At 40.4% G+C, this 21,054-nt stretch overlaps 1 protein-coding gene across 1 annotated transcript; it reads left to right on the top strand.

Moving 5' to 3' along the window:
* Positions 1-1,680: 1,680 nt before the first annotated feature.
* On the top strand, positions 1,681-20,777 carry LOC119728881 (monocarboxylate transporter 13-like). The gene is made up of 7 exons (XM_038201316.1): positions 1,681-2,112; positions 8,131-8,488; positions 9,326-9,622; positions 16,148-16,497; positions 17,371-17,596; positions 18,115-18,258; positions 19,526-20,777. The coding sequence occupies exons 1-7, from the start codon at positions 2,086-2,088 to the stop codon at positions 19,759-19,761; spliced, it is 1,638 nt and encodes a 545-aa protein (XP_038057244.1). The 5' UTR covers positions 1,681-2,085; the 3' UTR covers positions 19,762-20,777.
* Positions 20,778-21,054: the final 277 nt, after the last annotated feature.

Below are 21,054 nucleotides of genomic sequence, written 5' to 3'. Positions count from 1 at the left end.
TATTTTGAATCAAATCAGTATCCGGGACACGTTCTCATTCAGCCGATTGCAGCTATACGCGATTTCACGCACTGAACCGACGAATAACAACAACAGCGTGTGCGTCTTGTCAACGCTTGCGCGCACCCATTCACGGATTTGCCGAATATTACAAGCCAACTACTAACGGAAATTTGCAAAAAATGCGTCACTTGACGCATCTTTGCAAATGGCTGTGTTTTATTGTTTTCTTCAAAATGCCAGCATGCCAGACAAAATAATTTCACAGGGAGTTTATTGCCATTACTATCTTTAAACCAAGTAAGCTTTTCCACACTATAATTTCGTCAGTCATACTTTTTGGATAGCTGCAAATGATCTACTCTATCTTTTAAAAAATAGCTTGAAAATATCTTTTTCAAACTTAAAATGAAATATGCCATTTGCCCTGTATCAATTCTTTCCGTTGCCGGAGGATATATAACTTGAGCCCGAAACTCTCCCTTACCAACTGTTGAAAGAACCCTATATAAACCACTCGGCAAGTGTCTCATCACTCCATCTGGCAGGGCTGAGAGTTTAAAACAAACACAAGGTTAGTCTGCCTCGCAGGCAAGCCGGTGATTGGGTTTTCATTTGAGTGTCTTCCCCCGCCACTTCCCGCCCCAAAATGTGGGTTGGGAGTGATTTGATTAAGCGATCGGTCAAACGTCGCGCTGTGTCACCAAGGTAATGATAATGGATTCGGCTTGAATCGGACGAAAGCCACGCGTAGCACGGGAAAGGCAGATAAGTAATTCACGATAAGTTTGCAGTGTCGTGAGAGAATTGCGATGTCGTGAAAGACAGATGTCGTGAAAAACAATTTGAGACGTGAAAAAAAATCGCCATGTCGTGAAAAAATGTCGTGAATAAGCTTGTGGGTCGTGAAGAAAAGCTTGCGCTTTCGTGAAAAAAAGTTTGCGATGCCGTGAACAAAATTGCAACGTCGTGAAAAAGTTTGCGATGTCGTGGCCAACAAAAGACACGATGCCGATGTTATAAAAAAAAGGTCGTGGAAAATGTTGTGAGAGTGTGTGATGTCGTGAAAAAAAAAGATGTCGTGAAAAAAAAGAAAATTTCGTGCATTTTTTTTACGTCTTTGATGTCCCTCCAGGGGCATCATTGTAAAGTCAGACACTTGTTGTCTTTTACTCACAATACCATTCTGACTGCATGGAAGTTTAATAGTTTTTTAAATTTGCACTTGTTTTATTCTCCTGTTTTTTTGTTTGTAGTTGAGGAGGAAGGGTTGTTCATCCACAAGTACACTGAAAGTTGAAATAAAAAAACGAACACTTTTCTTTTTTCCGTTTTGCACTCATCAATTCGTCAATTTTTCATTAAATTTCCTGCAAAAGAAGATATAGAAAACGGTTTTGCAGAACATACAATTTGAATTAGATCCATTCCCACAATGAATCAAATTAGTGCGTGCAACCCAAAGTGCAGTGCATGACTTGCAATGCATAATTATTGTTTTGGATATCGAGCAGGAAACAGCCGTCGTTATTGTAGATCAATTCCGTAACTATGCCGAACAATCGATTTTCACCGTTGTTAATAGTCCGGTGCAAAGAACTCAGAAAACAACCAATAAAAGACCCGACCTCTTCCCCTTTTGTTCTCACAGCCCAATTCGATATTAAGAATTGATAAGCTTCACTTGCGTGCCCTCAAGAACCAAGCCCGAATTTTTTTTTTTAGCTTTTTAAAGTCGGCCATGTTGGCGTTCCTTGTTGTGAGAAACGGAGGGCTGGCGTACAGCTGTCTGATTGATGTGGACCGACTCCATTCCAGCGAGTTTCTTCCCGTGTTGCCGAATTCCCTTCGGCAATTAAACCCGGTTGTTCCTTCGGAATAGCCTCCAAAAGAAAGTCAACATCTTCAATCCAAGAAGGAGGAGTGTGGACTGTTTAGTGAGCAATGACGCCGAGTGTATTTGCATAATCTCCTGGCGGCCAAGGAAGTGCAACAATTGAGAGTTTTCCAGCTTCAATAAAGTTGGGACTTTTAATAACCCTGACTTTTTTTTCTCGGCGGAGGTCAGTCAGCCTCAACGAAATCATGGTTTTCGAGGAAGAATTGGTGATGGTAAGCGATGGTGTGAAACAGCTTTTGAACTTATTTTAGGCTTCCTTTCATCCGATGATGACAGATTCAGTTTCCTTTAATTTGTTAATTATATGCTAATAGGCTATGTATTCCTTAAAGGCTAAGAAAATCGTCTGTGCCATCAAATTTATTTCATACAAAGATTTTATGAAGAAATATAGACTCGGGTTCCGCACCACACTGGGACCTTGAGTTCAGAAAAAAAAACCATGCAAAACAAAATCGTGCCAACTTGTAGTCAACAAAATTCTCCAAAATTTTCAAGACAAAGTCCTCAGTATTTCACCAGCTAAGTTTGAGGTCTCAATTAAATTGTTAAAGGAGACTTTTCTTTAACATTTTGCACCTCAGACTGACACTAAGTGATTTCAATGTGAAGCCTAAGACTAGACTGGTATCCAACCGTTTGAGAAGATTGACCCTTCAGTAGTCTGGTGACATGATTACAGAAATGTGTAGCAATAGAGACTGGTTTTATACCAGATGTTTCATGGCAATACTAAAAGGGGTTGGACTGGTTGTTTCACGTGCCAGTTTATTTTCTTGTATTGCATGTTTTTACTATCGTAAGTTTTGGGACCCTCATACACAGTATTGTCCCCAAATTTTCGGACGCCATGAATCATTTAAGAATGAGTGGCTCAGAAGTCTCTCAGCAACAAATTCATAGGATTGCCAACAATACAGACTGACCATTTGAACCTTTTACAGTCTGAAGAATGTTTGTTTTATAGCACTGTATTCCATTCTACTCTAAATCACAACATCTCGAATGTTCTGAACATAGACTGGATCGCTACACCGTATACTAGGATAAATTTCGACTAAAAACTCGGCTGCACTCACTTAACTATATAGCTAGCTACGCACACATGAACCAACTCCACAATTTTACCGATAATGAAATTGCTGATACAAATGGTCTTCCTTTATACCAAACAAAATTAAGGTCACCAATTCACTCTATATAAGTCTACGGCATCACAGTATGCATGAAGCAAGTCCGAAATAAGAGAATCAATTTCCTCAATACATGTAAAAACACATCTTTGGCGTTGACTGCTTCTTGTTCTCATGTATTCATTGCTGAGATCAAGGGTTATCAAAATGGCAGCTTGTTCCATTTCTGGGAAGTGATTTTCATCTTCTAAACAACACAAGGCCTCCTGCACGATGCCTCTCTGTTTATTAAATCAGAAATGGTCGAGCAATGCTCAATTCAGCGTTGCTCAGGTGCGCCTCGCGAAATTATGCCGCCATGTTTATTTGATTTGATTAAACAGCACCTGACAGTAAAGTCATCAACCGTATCTGAATCAGTCATCATTCTTTTCTGGCCTTTTTTTTTAACCATGCAATATAATACGGCAGATAGTATACTGGTTACAAAAAAATCTCTGTGTTTTTCACAAACAGACATGTATTAATGGATATTTTCTGTCAAGGCTGCACACTTAATGGCGAGAAATTTGTCTGCTCGAAAATGGGGGCGTACTACCCATTTGGCATTGACATTTTAGCAATGGGGTAAAATATTAAAGCTTATAATAATGTCCTTCAATCTCCAAGTTGCGATTAATATATTTTTCATTACGATTAATATAAGCACTTTCGAGTTTCATGAAATTTGTGTGCGTGTGCAGACCACCAATGCATCATCTATATACTATGTTACTTGTGATGTCGCCGACAGGCATCCGCCGAGAAACCGAACAATTTAAGTATATTTTACTTATTGTTATTTTTGCCCACATTAAACAGTATTTGTCAACACTTTTTAAACCAGTCATATTTCAAAAGATGTACATGCAGTGCGGAAGAGAATTTGTTGACGGTTTCCAACACGTGACCACAACATCAAATTTTGTAAACAAATTTCATATGGTCTATACAGGGCGCGTCAAAAAAAGCGAAACCCAAATGTCGGGACCATTGTTTTGGTGAAGTTCTGCATGTAGCACTTTCAAAATCTAGGATATGAAAGCCTAATTCATAAGCGTTCTTTTAGTACAAGAATCATTCAAATCACTTAGGCCTATGTACCGTTAAAGTTGCGGAATTTTAAACACAACCACCGTTTTAATGTTTTGTCCACGGATCGCAAGAAGGTAAGTGTTCTTTCAGCAAAACGAAAACAAATCAAATAGGGATGTTTGAGAATTGTGTTCGTTTTGCTGAAAGAACGCACACCTTTTTTGTGATCTGTGCGGCGTGGGTAGAACTTTAAAACGGTGGTTGTGTTTAAAAGTACGTAACTTGAAAAGTACATGAGTGATTCGAATGACTCTTGTACTAAAAGAAAGCTGATGAATTGGGCTTTCAAATCCTAGATATAGAAACTTCACTAAAACAATATTCCCGACATTCGGTTGTTTTTTTTTTACTCACCCTGCAGTTGCCAATTATATTATAATCTGGAATTTCGGGACTATTTTGAAAGAAATATATAAAAAGAATTCCTTTCTTATATTTATGTCTGTTTTGTGCAATCCATTTTGATGAAGATGGAATATAACCTCTCAATATTTAAACAGTACACTGTACTTCGTTTGAGTTGACTAATGATCCTCGTCTTTGCAAGTCACAAAACATGTAGAAGAGAACTGAAAGTTGCACTGTTGTTCGTACGCAACATCAATCGATAACATCTATTCGTATTCATTGATCAAAGAATTCCAATGCGATCGATACTGTTCCGCGTCTAGGCCTAGTACTTTTATAAGCTGTCAGAGAGCAAATACGTTTTCATGTACAACAAACATGAAACAGCCGCCGAATTTCCCGAGATGTATGCGGCTTGGGCCTCAAACTGCCAACGGTTCTACATGCGTAATAAAATTATACAGATCGTTGAAAATGTTCAATTATGAATGATACAAATCAAACACCTTAAGGAAAACCGTCTGCGTAAAGTACACAGGTTAAGGACCTGCTAGAATGTGTGTGTCGCAGTGTCGTCCACAAGACTCAACGGTTGGATCATATCTTTAAAAGCCTCTATATCCCATCATCTTTTCAGTAACCACGTGACCTTTAACGCGCAGGCGCAAAATTCCTTCTTGTCGTTTATTTCTTTTTTCTTACTGTGATTTTTTTCTCGATAGCATTGTGATATGCTATAATTATGCTTGAACTTCAATAAAACCTACTCTCATAAGGCAATATCTGTATCAACACACTCATTATCCTACCAATTCCAATATAATACAAAAGGAATTTCCGGTTTTTAAGAACCCGATCTGAAGTAGTTTTGCTCAAAGTAAAACAAAACTACGCTTCCTATCGTTGCCGCAGGCGCAGCACGTGTAGCTGAACCGTTAAATTGTACATGGATAAGCTATAGTTGAACCTTATTCGCTTCCACATTTTCATTTGACAGAAAAAAACCCCAAAAGTCTTGTAGTTTCTTAGATTCCACGCGTGATCTGAACCCTATGCTACTTGATTACGACCTCGCGGACTCTCGCCAGTGAATTGTTTCATTCCAACCGGCGGGCAAACTCGCTTCCTCATCCCGTCGACCTGAGAGCCACTTCCGCTCCGCTCTCTCTTTTTCCGCGGTCTTTCTTTTTTTCATCGCCGTGTTTGTGACGCAAGCAAGCAGTAATTTAATTTCGGTTGTTCCGCTGTGATGCGCTTCATACAACCGTCGCCTTCATCGTGCCACATGAGTTGCTGCAATGCATGGGTGTATTTAAATAAAAATGCGTTTTGTGTGTTTTGTAGACCACATGCGTAGCAGCCATCTTAGATAGGGGGCAATGCCTTTGCTTTGCTGGGATATGCTTGAGTGACAATTTTGTGCATTCATTGTCACTGAATTAAAATGAGGAAAGATGCCCTCTGAGATGGCTGCGACGCGTACGTTAAAATGGAAGAGGTTTTTCCAAGTTGCAAGCCAAGTCAAGACTAGCGAAGCTGATTCATTTTGGCAATGTGATTGTGATGGGCAAAAATCGTCGTTCGCATGGAGACTTGACGTATTGCCTACACATTATTATTACTATTATTAAAATTATTATTATTATTTATTTTTGGTGATGAAACCAAGGATTCCTCAAAAGTGCCCTAGGCACTGTAGCTCGCGAGCCTGAAGAAACCTGTGGAGAGAAGACAACGAGAAGTAATGACAGTTTAAGAGGTGGGAGGAAAACCCCAGAAGAATAATCTGGGGAAATACCCACGGAATCAGGTAGGGACTGAAAACCCAATCCACTTATTGGCCCAGCCAGGCGGCCCGGGCCACAGCATTGGAAGGCGAGGAAAGTACCGCTACGCCAACCTGACTCGGAGTACCGCTATGCCATTATGGCAGTACGTGAGACAAGCGGCGCCAGACTAATGCACATGTGGTGTGGATGCTACAAGGACATGGATAGGCAAGCCTCATAAATCTGTTCCCAGAGCAGTGTAAGATCACAAAATGGTCAGTCAGTGAAGATACCCAATCTAATTCACAAGTGACAGTCAGTGAGGGAGTCGGTCAGCCAGTGACGTTCAAAGGGAACGTAAGACAGACACTCTGAGCCAGGCAAAATTTATAGTATCGTGAAATAACAAAATAGCATATAAGTTCGAGAGGCATCAGCAAAAAATATGCATCATTATTCGTAAAGTATGCGACACACACAGTTTGAACTTTGGAGAATATCGATTGGTGTAAAATAAAACCCGCCCAGTGGCGTGCATAAATACACAAGCCCGCTCATGAAGGGACGAGAACATTTCTTGGTCAAATTTTGCAATTTGATGACGACGCTGCAAACATCAACCGCCCACATAATGTCTATCCAGACGTATTTATTTTCTGTCAGTAGGATAGGGGTGAGTAATTGATTCAAATTGTGCACGACAAACGATGCTGAACGTTTGCCGGTAGATTGCTTGAATTTAAAGTGGTACGGAATACAAAAAATAAAGGAACATGTGTCTATATCCCCCCTTTTAAAACCCATACAACCAATACCAGTTCTGATTTAAACTGAATTCATAGATACATAAGACAGTTTACCCATTCCTATTGGTCGAGAGCCCGTCACGTGGCCGGTTTTAAACGGTTGATAAAGACCGGCTGGCTGGTATTAAATACTTTTCCAGTGTCACATGAAATTTGGACTCCTATGAAATCTGGTGCCTTTTACCATTTTATTTGTTGAACGTTCATAATCCCCACGTTGGCATGCGCAGTACTACCACTGAGTCAGTTTTTATAGTCCTAATTAAGAAATACACTGGCACAGCTGTGTTCTGCGCCACATCGCGCAGTACGCGCGCCGCGCTCGCAAATCTCCATATAAGGAGTTGGTTACCACAGTATGAATTCCCTTAATTATACTTCCTCAAGATACTTCAACCTATAGTCCTCTTTGTGCCTTACTGACTCACTGACTGACTGACTCATTAGCCTGGCCGTTGGTTTGCGAAAACAGCCGGGCAGTGCTATGGTATGGGATTACCCCGTAGTGGGTTAAATCCGGTCCATTGTGTACACCAGATGCAATATAAAATAAAACAGAATTAATCGATAAAACACAATTTTGAGCGCTCTGGGACCAGATTAACTAGGCTTGCCTTGCCTTGTTATCCGGTTCGTCAGTGTGACGTCAGTTCAGTCTAAACCACGCCCACTGGCCATTTAGTAGCATTGAAACCATTGGAACCGGAAGCTAACGCAACTTGAGTGTTTATCCAATGGGCGCTAGTAATCAGTGGTGCGCGCGCGTGTATGACGTTTTTACTAACGAACCGGATTGACATGAGATTCGATGTGTGCTCTATTGATCAAAATGACCTCAATCTCTGTTCTCTCAAAGTTACAGAAGCCGTGTACAGTCCCACGTACTCAGGTGAACTCGAACTCACGACCTGCGTACTAATCATGCATATTTTGCATTATTATTTGTAGTTGCAAAATTCTATCTTACAAATAACTATAGTAACTTATGTTTAAGACGACCTCCATTATTAATGATCTCTTTCTTGTGTATCCCGTGACAGGATTCCGAGGAGCGAGTGCCTCTCAGTTCCCGGAGCCTCTACACCCCGAGTCCCCCCTCCACCCCTGGCCCCTCCCACGTCACCATAGACCCGGCTCGCTTCCACCTTCCCGGCATGCCCGACCACAATAACAGCGCCCTCGCCAACGGCGGAGAGAAACTCCCCTTCAACAAGGCCGGCACTCACCGGAAGATTCCATTCTACAACAAGGGGTGGGGACGGAGGGGCAACCGCAGGGCTTGGATGATATGCCTGGCTGGGTTTATCCTAGACATCCCTTTTATGGGAATGGTCATGAGCTTCGGTGAGCTACTCTTGCCGTTGCTGGATACGTTCGGTGGCAGCACCGCAGCCATAAGTAAGTAAAAAGGTTTTTTTCCTCAAACACTGAGCCAAATAGACCGGTCCATTATGCACCGCCCACTGCGCACGTGGGTTACAAAACGTACGCCTCTCTCAATACCCGGTTCGTTAGTAAAAACGTCACACACGCGCGCGCCACTGATTACAAGCCTCATTGGGTAAACACTCAAGTTGCGTTAGCTTCCGGTTCCAATGGTTCCAATGCCACTTTATGGCCAGTGGGCGTGGTTTAAACTGAACTGACGTTACACTAACGAACCGGATTCCGGTCGCGCGCGTCATACGCAGGTGCAGGCAAGTCGGATTTTGTGCACGTCAGTCAGACATCAATCACCTGCCCACTATGATTGGTCGAAAACATCATGGGCGGGGCTTAATGGATGCAGAAAACATCACTCATAATTTTTGTGCCGAGCAAAAACCAGCTGGGAACCAGTTGCAATCAAATCGCGTGAAATTTTTGCTGGTAACCTGTTTTTGCTCAGCAAATATTTTCTGTGCTTAGCAAATTATGAGCGGAAAATCTATAGTAATTGACCCTTGATTTGCAGTTTTTATTGAAAGGAGTCCTTCGGGTTATTCTGGGACGGTCCCTAGAAAAAGTGGTGTCATGGCAATATTGTTCTCCCGTGATATCTAGGACTTCTGCCCAGATCAAAATGAGTTTTCATTTTTATAAGTGCATGTGCAGTATATGAGTCGGTATTTTGTAGGGTCCATATTTCATAACACACCGGCACTGTATAATAGTATTAAATCGAGGGCTGAAGATTCGAGTCCCCTTTTCAGTCTTGTTTCTGTGTTATACCGAAAATGTTTCTGTTTTTAACAGGCTGGGTTGGTTCCATTGCCTTTGGAATGGCGTACGTTGGCAACCCCATCTCCACGCCTCTCTACAACCGCTTCGGTTGCAGGCGTGTCTCTATGGTGGGCGTGTTTTTGGGCGCCACCGCCCTCTTTCTCTGCTCCTTCGTCACCGAGTTCTGGTGGATGTTCGCCACCTACAGTCTCATGTTCGGCTGCGCCACCAACCTATGCTACAACCCGCCTTTGATACTCACGGGTGCCTGGTTCCCCGTCAAGAACCACGTGCTGGCAACGTGTGCTCTGGTCGCTGGTATCCCATTTGGTAAGTAGAGGTTTTCTTTGTTTCTTTCATTGGGTTATATACACTGATCTCCCAACCTCGTTTCCAGGGTGTCGAGCGGTACGCTCCCACCACTAAAGTCTCTCACCCTGATATTGGATCATTTACATATCCAAAATGTTTGGATACGTATCGGCAAATGAGGGATAGGCTGGTGCCGTCCAGCTTTGCTTTACACCAGCGTTCGTTTTTGTAATATGTGGTGTCGGGGATAAAAACAGAATCAAATCGTTGCGGCGTGATATACGAAAACACGATTGTTTTCTATATGTCAATATGCAGTATGACATTTCATCATTAATATGAGCAAAATGGAAAGGAACGGATTATGTTTGACAAAGTATGGACGTCATAATTACAATGAACGTGAAAACACGTAATACACGTTGAAAATAGCAACACCAAGTATAATTCCATTTCTTGCTAATTGCGGTATCGAATCAGGATACGGGAAGAAGTTCCCATCCCAGGGCTTTTTATTGGCAACGAAGATGAAAATAAAGTAAAATCTGGGGACGAGGATGAATTTTTTCCATGTTTAAGAATCTGGAGATTTCATATGCCATTGTACGCTGAACATGAAGCTACGCACCGGATCTGCCTCTCAATTGGAACATGGTACGAGAACCAGTATAACCACTCATATCGTACACTTAAATTAAAATTAAAAGAAAATTAAAGTATATTAAACAATTTTTATCTCAATATAATTTAATATAAAAATATAAGAGTCAGAATTTCTTTTGGTGTATGAGAAAGAATACATTTAATAAAAAAAGTAAAGATTGCGGTTAATCAATAGTTAGCATAGATCGGTTAACTTTACAATTCCATTGTTATGGGAGTGATAATAATGGTGGACGGTGAGTCGATGATTAAAGGGTACAGCGGCCGGTAAATAGGCCCGAAATTGCCAACGCCGGCCAAATCTCGATTTGCATGCCCTCAAATTCTCCAGTATTAGAGCATTTTGAGGGCCAATAACTTGAGAGTCTGTAAAAACGAAGGGTGGAAGCTGTGCAGAGGACTGCGAGTTCGTACGAATTTAGGCCCTGAAATGGCTTTATTTTGCAATGGAGAGTAGGCGTCCATTTTCAAAATGGCGATGGGCTTCAGGACTGTTTTAGGGGTGATCACATGGGATGGCATTTTCTCCGAAAAGCCATTCATTAACCCCCAAAAATTGAACGGAAAATAAAAAATGATGACTTGAGATTAAATTTAATGTGTGTTGTAAACGGCCTTGGTGAGTTGTGAGTATTATTAGTAATTTTTGGAAGTGTGCGTAATTGTCACTGAGGTCTATGGCAGTACTGGTCTGCAACCATCACTTCCAACAGCCTATGGGCTATCCATAGAGGTCAGTGGTTATATAATATAGCAAATCATGAGGGCGCTGTAGTATTCAACAAATGAGGGCGCTGTCACGACGCCATTTCTGGGATCAACAACCTGAAAATCCCATTTATTGAAGCAGTTTTGTAACTTTCCTTAAATCTAAAAGATTCAGATTTTAAACAAGTAATTTCTGAGCTGTAGCAAATTGTAAACTAAACTCTTCGGTTCACGTCTGTTTATACTCCAAGATGGCGGCATTACAGCTAGCGCCCTCATTCGTTCAATTAGGTCTATTCTGGTGATGCAAACAAGTATCCTCAAAAGTCCCCATGTCACAGTTACCTCGCACGCCTGACGAAACCTATAGAGAGAAGACAAGGAAGCAATTACCATTTTAGAGGTGGGAGGCAAATCCTAGAAGAATATTCTGGGTAGAAATCCATGGAATCAGGTATAGGGACTGAAACCCAATCCACATTATTATGGATCCGGGAGGGAATCGAACCCCGCCCACGGAGGTGGAAGGCAAAAATAAGGCCACTACGCCAACCCGTCTCCCGAAGTAAACATCATCAATTGCAATTTGTTCTATGTGTTATGTACTTGAAAAGGTTACATTTATTTATACACTTGAACATGTTTTGTATATACAAGATAATTAAATTGGCAGCAAGATTGTGCATTCGTCTCTATATATATAGTTTTCGCAATAAGACTTTCAGTTAGATTTTTGCCATTTTGAAGAGACTGAATTAAAATCTTGTTTATAATAAATTCGGAAAGAATTCTGACAAATTACATGCGAATACGTGGGAGTGATTTGAAAGCAGAGATGTATGTGTTTAAATTAAAAACAATCTAATGCTCCGTGGACATGTTGCTTTTATGTTTCTGTACAGCTAGCGCTGTATAGGATCTATATACAAGATAGCAAGATATACATGTAGTATAATGATTGAATTGCTTGTTATTGCAAAGTCAAACATATTCAAGACTTAAAGTAGATTTCCCTTATAATTATGGTCCCAATAAATTTCCTTTGTTGATGGGTGGTACATTTTTTCTTAAAAGTAAACCATCCTTAATTACCAACTTTTTGTCAGATATTAATTGCAGCGCATGACAAATGAAAGCCAATTAACGTATTCATTATTAATTAGCCGTGTTATGTTTTTGGATACACGAGTTTGTCCGTCTTTCTGCTCGCTTTTAATGTTTATTTGAATTACGTTTGTTTTAATGCTCTTTTTCGAAAACAAGTGAAGTCTTAAGAAATGTGGACCCTTATTTCCCGAAAGTGAAGATTCCAGTCAACAAAAGTGAAGAGTTTGGTAAAAAATAAATAAATAAATAAATAAATAAATGAAAAAAAATACACATCAGATCATACATCGGTGGTATAACTTCTGCTGCATTTAGTACGAAGAGATATCTAAAATATGCCTCCATGATTTTAGCGTTGTAAAAATTATTTCGGATGTTGGTTTAACTGGTATTATTTGACACAGGAAAAACAGGATTTCTGCTCTTGCCGTATTATTCACAAATAAAATCTTGAAAAGTTGAAAAGCATCTGACATTTTAATAAAAGAAAATGATGTCCCGGCCACTGGCTAAGTACGCACTCGCTCTTCGCTGTTCTATTTTTAGTCGCCGCTTCACAATTTTACAGCGGCCCCTGTTTTTTAATTTATTCCATGAGGAAGATGGTTTATTGCGTTTGCATTGATCTCACCTCGTGTTGCCATGGAAACGCGTGATTCAAGACCCGGCAACAACAAAGGACCCGCACGAGTTCTGAGTGAATGGTATTTATATAAAGTTCAGAAAGCGTAAAAAAATAATTTCAACAATTTCATTCATGAGTAAATAATTATGCCGTTCAAGCGTTTCGCGCACTATGATTAAACACAATTCACGGGTCTACCGTTTGCAACGCACTTAGTGCTGTGCATTTTCGAATAACTTGGTATTCGGTTATTGAAACTTGGATTTAATCGAATATTTGAATATTCGAACATTGACGTTGAGGGAAAAACGTTTTCCGAATATCATCTTTTTCTTCGAATTCTCTAGTTGGTGAAATGCTTTCCGGATCGAGTATTCGGATATTCGGTGTATTCGATACAGCCCTACAACAACTCACGCGGTAATTTCTCTTTAATAAAACTCGAAGCAGTATAGTATAAAGAAGTCAAAGGGTATATAGTCCAACAAGGTTTAGAAGAAATTCGATCGGAAATTGCACCGTTAATGGAAGACCGACTTTACACTTTAATTAGTTGAACCCCGTGTTCTAGCGTGATGTAAATCCGGTTTCCCAAGCAACAGAACTTAATTTCTCCATCCCTCTGGGGCATCCATTTCATCTTGCGATATTAACCGAGACTGATAATTAAAATTTCGAGCCTTTTTTTTCTTGCGAAGGCGAACATAACTTTGAACGTTAGATTAACCTTTATAGACACCATAACCTAGTGACATCATTCCTGTAAGTTACCCACAGGCAAAACAGCCACAAATGCAACTTACTTTTTATGTTATTTCCCTTTATTTATGGATCTTTAACCGAGACTGATCATTAAAATTTCGAGCCTTTTTTTCTTGCGAAGGCGAACATAACTTTGAACGTTAGATTAACCTTTATAGAACACCGTAACCTAGTGACATCATTCCTGTAAGTTACCCACAGGCAAAATAGCCACAAATGCAACTTACTTTTTATGTTATTTCCCTTTATTTATGGATCTTTTGCTTTGAATGCATTTTGTTTCGTTTCAAATAACTCGACTCTAAATCCAAAGAACAATGTTCGATACCTAGCCAGAGTTTCAACTCAGTGGATATTACTCTTTTCGAAAAAAACAGTGAAAACCACAGATCTTCTACACCAAATGGGTAATATCCAAGATGGGACCACCTCTTAAAATGATTTTCAGGCCATTTTAACTGGACATGCCGAACGATGTATTCCATATTAGAACCAAACTTCTAATATATACCGCCTCTTTTGAACATTTAGGTCACGCCCACAAAATGGGCGGAAAAACAGGTGTTAGAATGCTAGAATGTCATATTTTATGTTTACGTTTATTTCAACTCATTGAAAAACAAGGAAAATGGATGTTAAATACAGTTTTTATGAGTTTGCATTGTTTGCACTTTTTTCTTTTAAATTCAAGCTCCGCCCCCCAAATGGATGTTTATGAGTTTGCATTGTTTGCACCTTTTTTTTTTAAATTCAAGCTCCGCCCCCAAATGGATGTTAAATACAGTTTTTATGAGTTTGCATTGTTTGCACCTTTTTTTTAAATTCAAGCTCCGCCCCCAAATGGATGTTAAATACAGTTTTTATGAGTTTGCATTGTTTGCACTTTTTTTTTTAAATTCAAGCTCCGCCCCCCAAATGGATGTTAAATACAGTTTTTATGAGTTGACATTGTTTGCACTTTTTTTTTTTAATTCAAGCTCTGCCCCCCCAAATGGATGTTAAATACAGTTTTTATGAGTTTGCATTGTTTGCACCTTTTTTTTTCAAATTCAAGCTCCGCCCCCAAAATGGGCGAGATCCAGGATGGATCTCGATCTTAAAATGATGTCTGGCCCATTTTTACCCCACCTGCCAAATTTCATGCTTTTACCACAAAGTGCACGATTTTGGCCAAAAATTGACCTAAAATAAGCCGCTCCACTATATCGTTGGAAATCACCTATATACATTTCTTGATTTCTCCCAAATAAATGACTGCAAACCAAGCGAACTGACTGCAAACCAAGCGAACTAGTTTCACGGCGTGCTAGCTTATAGTGTATCTCTAATCCCAATTTTTTTTAAATAATAATTCGGTAGGTTAATTTTGGGATAAATGCGAAACATATGCCTTTAAACCAACAATGATTTGCTGTGTAGAAATTTATAGTCGGTATCTCGCGAATAAGCATGTACACGTTTTGTTGTTGTTGTTGTTGTTGTTGTTTTTAAAGAACTGTGACATGGTCTAACCTACTGCATAAAAAAATATAAGCATAGAAGCGTTTCTCACTTGTGTTTCTACACTTTAAGTGTATATAGTCTGTTCTACACTTTAAGTGTTCTCCTGAATACATGTATGTTCTGTTGTTGTAGTTTAAAATATTGTGTAAAAAATTGAGAAATAACTTGATTACAGACAACCTGATTGTAATTTGTATCACAAAATGCGCGGATAGTTATTGATGGATCCATGTATTAGTTCTTTGTAGTTTTCACGTGATTTAGGAAATTTCACGTGATTTAATTGAGTGCAAATGAACGGAATGAACACATGCACCGACAGAATAATTTTTATTGTGATGATGATGACAATGATTCGTGCGGATAACGATGATGATTTTCATGATGATTAAAATGATGGTGGGGATGCGTTAAGCAGATGTGGATGATGATGAAAATTTGGAAACACTGCTGATTGCGATGACATTAGGAAGACGGTGATGCTGAAGGCAATGACACGAGAACAATAATATTTTATGTTCCTTTTTGTTTTTGTTTTTTGAATTAACCTCTATCGTAGATAACTGTATATTCCTAATACGTAAAAACACATTTACTTTAATTTGCATTGAACGTGGCTTCCTATGACAAAGGAAAATGAGATCGACATCGACAGTTCCGAGATAGAAGTCCAGATCAATAGATTCCGACTATTGTGATGAATCTTAGGTTAGGTACTAGGCTCGATCCACGGCACGTTATCAAAATGGGCATGAGGATCCCAAAATGTCCGGTCTGCCGAAGACGTTTTTGTCGACGCTCTGATGTTTTCGCTATGGCTCGGATATTTCCAGATGTAAAACTTTTCCATTTAGGCCTAGTCCTACTTACAACAACATGTGAAGTTTAATTATTTTGGTTTATATTAAGGCTTGCGTTTAAAGAAATTCCATGCCTGGTGTACTGCCAAATATCTGTATGTAATTACCAGTTCGGCCTTTTAGCTTGTACGTGTGTATACACTCGGACGAGGGCAGAGCGTTGCTAAGTAATGTTCTGTTTTTGAATGCGATGGTTACCTGGCCTATAATCTATTAGAAAAGACGTCAGGGGGATCGTCAGGTCAGAGAACCAGACTACTGAAAAAGTTGAAAGGTTATAATTTGCATATTTGTTATTTCTGTTTCTTACCTCAGGCTCCCTAGTCATGAATCCAGTCTGCCAGAGCCTCGTGGAGACTGTAGGACTTCGGAACACTTACCGAACGTTGGCGGCGCTTGCACTCGTCATAGGTATCCCATGCTGCCTCGTCTTCAAACAGCCGCCTTTGGAAGACGAAGACGACACGCGGTCGCTGGAGGGCAGCATTGAGAGCACCGAAGTCGATGGGGAGTGGCTGACAGAAATGATCAAGCAGGAAAAAGAGCCGCCCATACGGAAGCTCTTTGGTGTTCGTGTCTCACTCTGGCTGGATCCAGTCTACATTCTTTACATGGTCGGGCAGCTTTTTAAAGGAATAGGATATGTTTTCCCCTTCATTCATTTGGTAAGCTATCAGAAAATTATTTCCCGTTCAAACTAGCTCTAGGATTTCGGGCTATATGCCGCCCTCAATTGACATACTAGAGCTGTACACCGCCCTCAGCCGGCACGATTGTTATTAACATCGCATTAGCGTCCTCATCACCAACATCATTAATTCCCATCTAATGCAATTTCTCGATCGCCTGCCCCTCATATACCTTTCAAATATCTGAAACACACTGTTTGCTTAAAGTGATTTTCTAAACATTATTGCATCATCTGCGAATTTTCTTGAGGACCCTGGCGTAATAGCCCTACACAAGCTCAGTATTGTCCAATTTTTCTGCTTCAAAAAGTAACTCCCATGAACAATTTGAACAACACTGAAAAGCATAAACTATCAGGGCAAATTGGGGCCATCGTAGACATCTTTCTTTTTTCCTATAGTTTCAGAAGAAGCACAAGGCACACAATCTGTAGTTTGATATACCACTCAGTTTGACATCATTATTCAAACATTATGTCGTTGGAAATGTCGACTGTTCCTAGTAATTTTTGTGCAGGATTTGCAATAAGTCGTGTCCCTCAAAAGTAACTCTAAGCAACTTGTGGTTCATTTTGTTTGGTCAAATATTACCTTTGACTCTATGTCTCCATCAATTTCAACTCTCCAAACTCTTAAATGTAACGAGGCCGGTTTCTATCTGACATGATAACTTTTCCGGGTCAATTCAAAATGACACTTTCGCCGAAGTCAAAAAACCCGAACAACGATCACGACAAGTGTCATTTTCACCCGAAAGTGTCATTTTGACCCGGAAAAGTATCAGGTCAAATCTAACCCGGATTCTTTTGGAGTGAATCCTTCATTGTCTCAATCGACATCTATTCACAGATTCGCTTTATGGACACCATCGGAATCGAGCCCTCCTCCGGCGCAATCATCATGACAATCAAGGGCGCGGCCGATATGGTGGGCCGATTCTCGGCAGGTGTGCTCGGCGAGAAGTTACCCTTCCCCCTCATCCATATGTACGTTATATGTCCCTGCATCATGGCCATCGCTACTTACCTTTGCACCTTTGCGAAAAGTTTCGTCGCCATGTTTTTCTACGCCCTGGGTACGTCGAATTAAATCATTGCCACTAGAAACCCACTTTTGACAGCAATATTGATCTTCAAACATAAGTGACGAAGAAATGATGGCAAATGCATATTTCGACTCTGAGATATGGTACATGTAGTTTAAAATATGTCATGTGCCAAACCTGTTTGTCCACGGATGGCTTTAATCCATCCGCTTGACTGAGCTCCGGAGCTTGGCTTGGTCCAAAACAGCACATTATAGACTTACACGTGAACAACAGTGATATTGGTGATTGTATTCATAATAACACTATTCTTACAATTTTTTTTAAAGACTTTTTTTTTCACAACCATTGACTCCACACTGCCGAATCTTTCTTTAAGGAATCATCAACCTTTTTGCACCCTATCCCATAATATCCCAAGAACTAAAATAACAATGAACAAAATACAGAAATACTACTATTAATGTCACACACACTTCTAATTAATATAACTTCTTTGAGCTATCCTGTATAAAATGTGTTGCTTCATATCAAATTTATCATAACAGCTATAGGTTTCTTCAATGGAGTCTTCAATGCGCTCATCTTTTCAACCACCACCTCCCTCTTCGATCGAGACTCGGCCAAGGAGGCCTGGTCCTTCTGCCAAGTCCCCCCAGGAATTGCCATCATCATCGGCCCTGGGATCGCAGGTATATACTTTATTACATCCGCCTCGTACCCACCGCGTTGATCAAAGTGCCCCAGTGACCATATTTTTTCCCATACCACATAGTCGCTATGGGCGTATATCGAAGAAAACGAAGAAGACGACAACAAATCGGTTAACAACTCGCGGTACTCGACTACTCGGGAGTAATTTCTTTGTGAGTTCTCGAGTAAGAAAAAACCCACTACTCGCCCAGGCCTACCACAAACACCTGATAAATGTCATTTTTCTGCTTTTTTTCTGGGAATTCGGTTAACTACTCTTGAGTACTCAACTACTCGCAAGTAATTTCTTTGCCAGTTCTCGAGTAGAAAAAATCCATTACTCGCCCAGGCCTAATTGTGCACGCTATTGTACAAAGCAACTGCCCTATGACAGATTATCTGCACTATATCTAGCCTATAGTCCTCATAATTGTCAGAGCATCTTGACCAAAATATAGGCCCACAGAAGTAGAGCCACAGGAAAGAATTCCATACTGGGCCACCACTCAGACCTCCTGCACTAAGTCTATGGGCCATGACGGGAAAAAGTTTTAAGTATCTTAAGAATTTTTGCACTCCTTAAATAGTGTTTCTTCATCAGAGTTACAACTGTTGGTACTTTTCAGGTCATATTAGGGAATATGAGTGGTGACCCAGTATGGAAGTCTTTCCGAGCCACATTTATCTCTCAGATAAAGGGTGCGTTCCAGTAGCTCACCCGGATCGACTCGGTTAAAGGCAGACGCGTTAGTCACGACAACCGGGCAAATCGAACGGTAAACTGCGGGCCATCACGATCCTCACGTGACGCCCGTAGCCGTGGCCGTAGCCGTTTCAGATGTGTCTTGGTTTGAGATTTATTGATTTTCAGTCAGTTTCCAAAACTAAAAAAATTGGGCTGGAATTATAGCCTTAAAATTAGCAATGAACTCTATGAAATTATTACCTTTAGAGTTCAAATAAAGTAATTTTTAAGTCCGCTTGAGATTTCCTCTGTCCTGGCTGCCATTTTTTGTCCGTTTCTTGGAACGAACAACGCATGCGTGTGACGTATTTCCACCAATGACTCTGCTCCACGAGCAAGGTCTGTGGTGGGTGACCCGGGTGGGCCCCGAGAATGACGTCAGAGCTAATCGAACGGCATGGAACTGGCAGGGGGCTGACCCGATCGAGTCGACCCCGGTGAGCTAAACGAACGCACCCTAAATAAGCCTAAATAAGCCTTTATTTTCATACATGCACCTTGTCTTCCATTCACGTCCCCAGGGATGGTCTACGACCTCAGTAAATCCTACATCGTGGATTTCTACGTCAACACGGCCGTCTTCGAGGTTGCCATGATCACTTTCCTCCTCGTTCCCGCCATCCAACTATGCAGAAGGTTACGATCGCCGACAGTCGTGGAAGGAGGCGGCAATGACGGGTCAACCAACGTCATGGAGATGTCTCAATTTGAGAGGCAACGGAAAATTATGGCAAACGGTTATCAATCCATGAAATAACGTGCAACGAAAATTGAAAATCACAATATTCTGTCTTACAGATCATGATACACGGTTGGGGGCGCTCTAACAACAACACTTGGTGGGATACACATTTTTTCTTCTGCACACAAGCAAAGTCATTTGCCTTAATACGCATGCGTTGAACAAATCAGATGAGTGAATTTCTCTCTTAAATTGTGTTTATTAGAGTCCTGTACTGATCGATGAATTAAACGCCATCTTTTATTCCCGATTCATGGCTTTGGATAAGTGAAGCCCGTGAACACGTTATATACTGACGCATGCGCATTATGGTTGCAGAAAAAGACAATCGTTGGCAGGACCAGACTTCAGCGTGACGTCAAATTATATACATGTATTGTGCCCTGTACCTAAATGGAAAACTTAAGTTTTTTTCATATTATACTTAAAATTGATACCTAAAAAAATGAAAAACTTAGGGGTTAGTGAGTGCTGCGAGACACTACCGTATTTACTTTCAATTAATGGACAAACTAAACATATATTGATATGTAAAACGAAAAGCATGCACTCAGCTAATGACAGAAGTAGGATAGATCCTGGTTTGTGAGTGGAACATTTAGCCTGTAATTGTATTTATAGCGGAGATTTAGGCCTTGTTTGTGATAAATTATGTGAGTCAATAATATTTATTAAAGTATACATAGCCATTTATAAGTGCACAAATAAATGACTGGTGTATAGTTGTATTATGCAAAGCCAAATGTCTATAAGAATTGTAGAGAAATAATGAATCATTTTATCAGGTCAGATGCAACCAATTGCAATGGCATTTTTTCTGTTTTCCATCTGATTAAAAATGCAATTTTATGCAAATTGGACTACGCGTGTATGATGTAGGCTATATTGAATTCTCGGTCATATATATTTCACATTATTTGAATAAGTTAAATAAATGAATAAATAAATGTTACCATAGTTGCTACAAACTGTAGTTGGTTCCAGCTCGAAGAAATAGAATAAACCGAATAAACACAGACCTATACCGATTATACCGATTACTTTCCTGAGAAGATTGTTTTGTTATCAAAAGGCAACCGTTTCGTCCTTATTATGATCGACAATACCGAGCAGGCTATCACTGTATATATTCTCGGAGGCTCAGCAGCGTATCCAGCTTTTGATGTCGGGGGGGGGGGGGGGCAACCGCACATCATCCGCGCCGAAATGTAGACATCTTTTTTTTCTACGGACACTTGCCCTCCCTAAAATCAAAAAGCAGGGGGGGGGGGGAGGCTGGTACCCATCTTCCATTATCACGGCGCATTG

This window comes from Patiria miniata, unplaced genomic scaffold (assembly GCF_015706575.1).
Source record: "Patiria miniata isolate m_02_andy unplaced genomic scaffold, ASM1570657v1 HiC_scaffold_20, whole genome shotgun sequence".
Taxonomy (NCBI): domain Eukaryota; kingdom Metazoa; phylum Echinodermata; class Asteroidea; order Valvatida; family Asterinidae; genus Patiria; species Patiria miniata.
This window is presented reverse-complemented; position numbering and strand designations above follow the sequence as displayed.

What these genes read in the sequence shown, in the direction of transcription:
- LOC119728881 (XM_038201316.1), top strand. Translation starts at nt 2,086, where the DNA reads ATGGTTTTCGAGGAAGAATTGGTGATG. An exon ending in TGGCAGCACCGCAGCCATAA is followed by an intron (nt 8,489 to 9,325) that starts GTAAGTAAAAAG and finishes TGTTTTTAACAG; the next exon opens with GCTGGGTTGGTTCCATTGCC. An exon ending in CATGTTTTTCTACGCCCTGG is followed by an intron (nt 17,597 to 18,114) that starts GTACGTCGAATT and finishes TTATCATAACAG; the next exon opens with CTATAGGTTTCTTCAATGGA.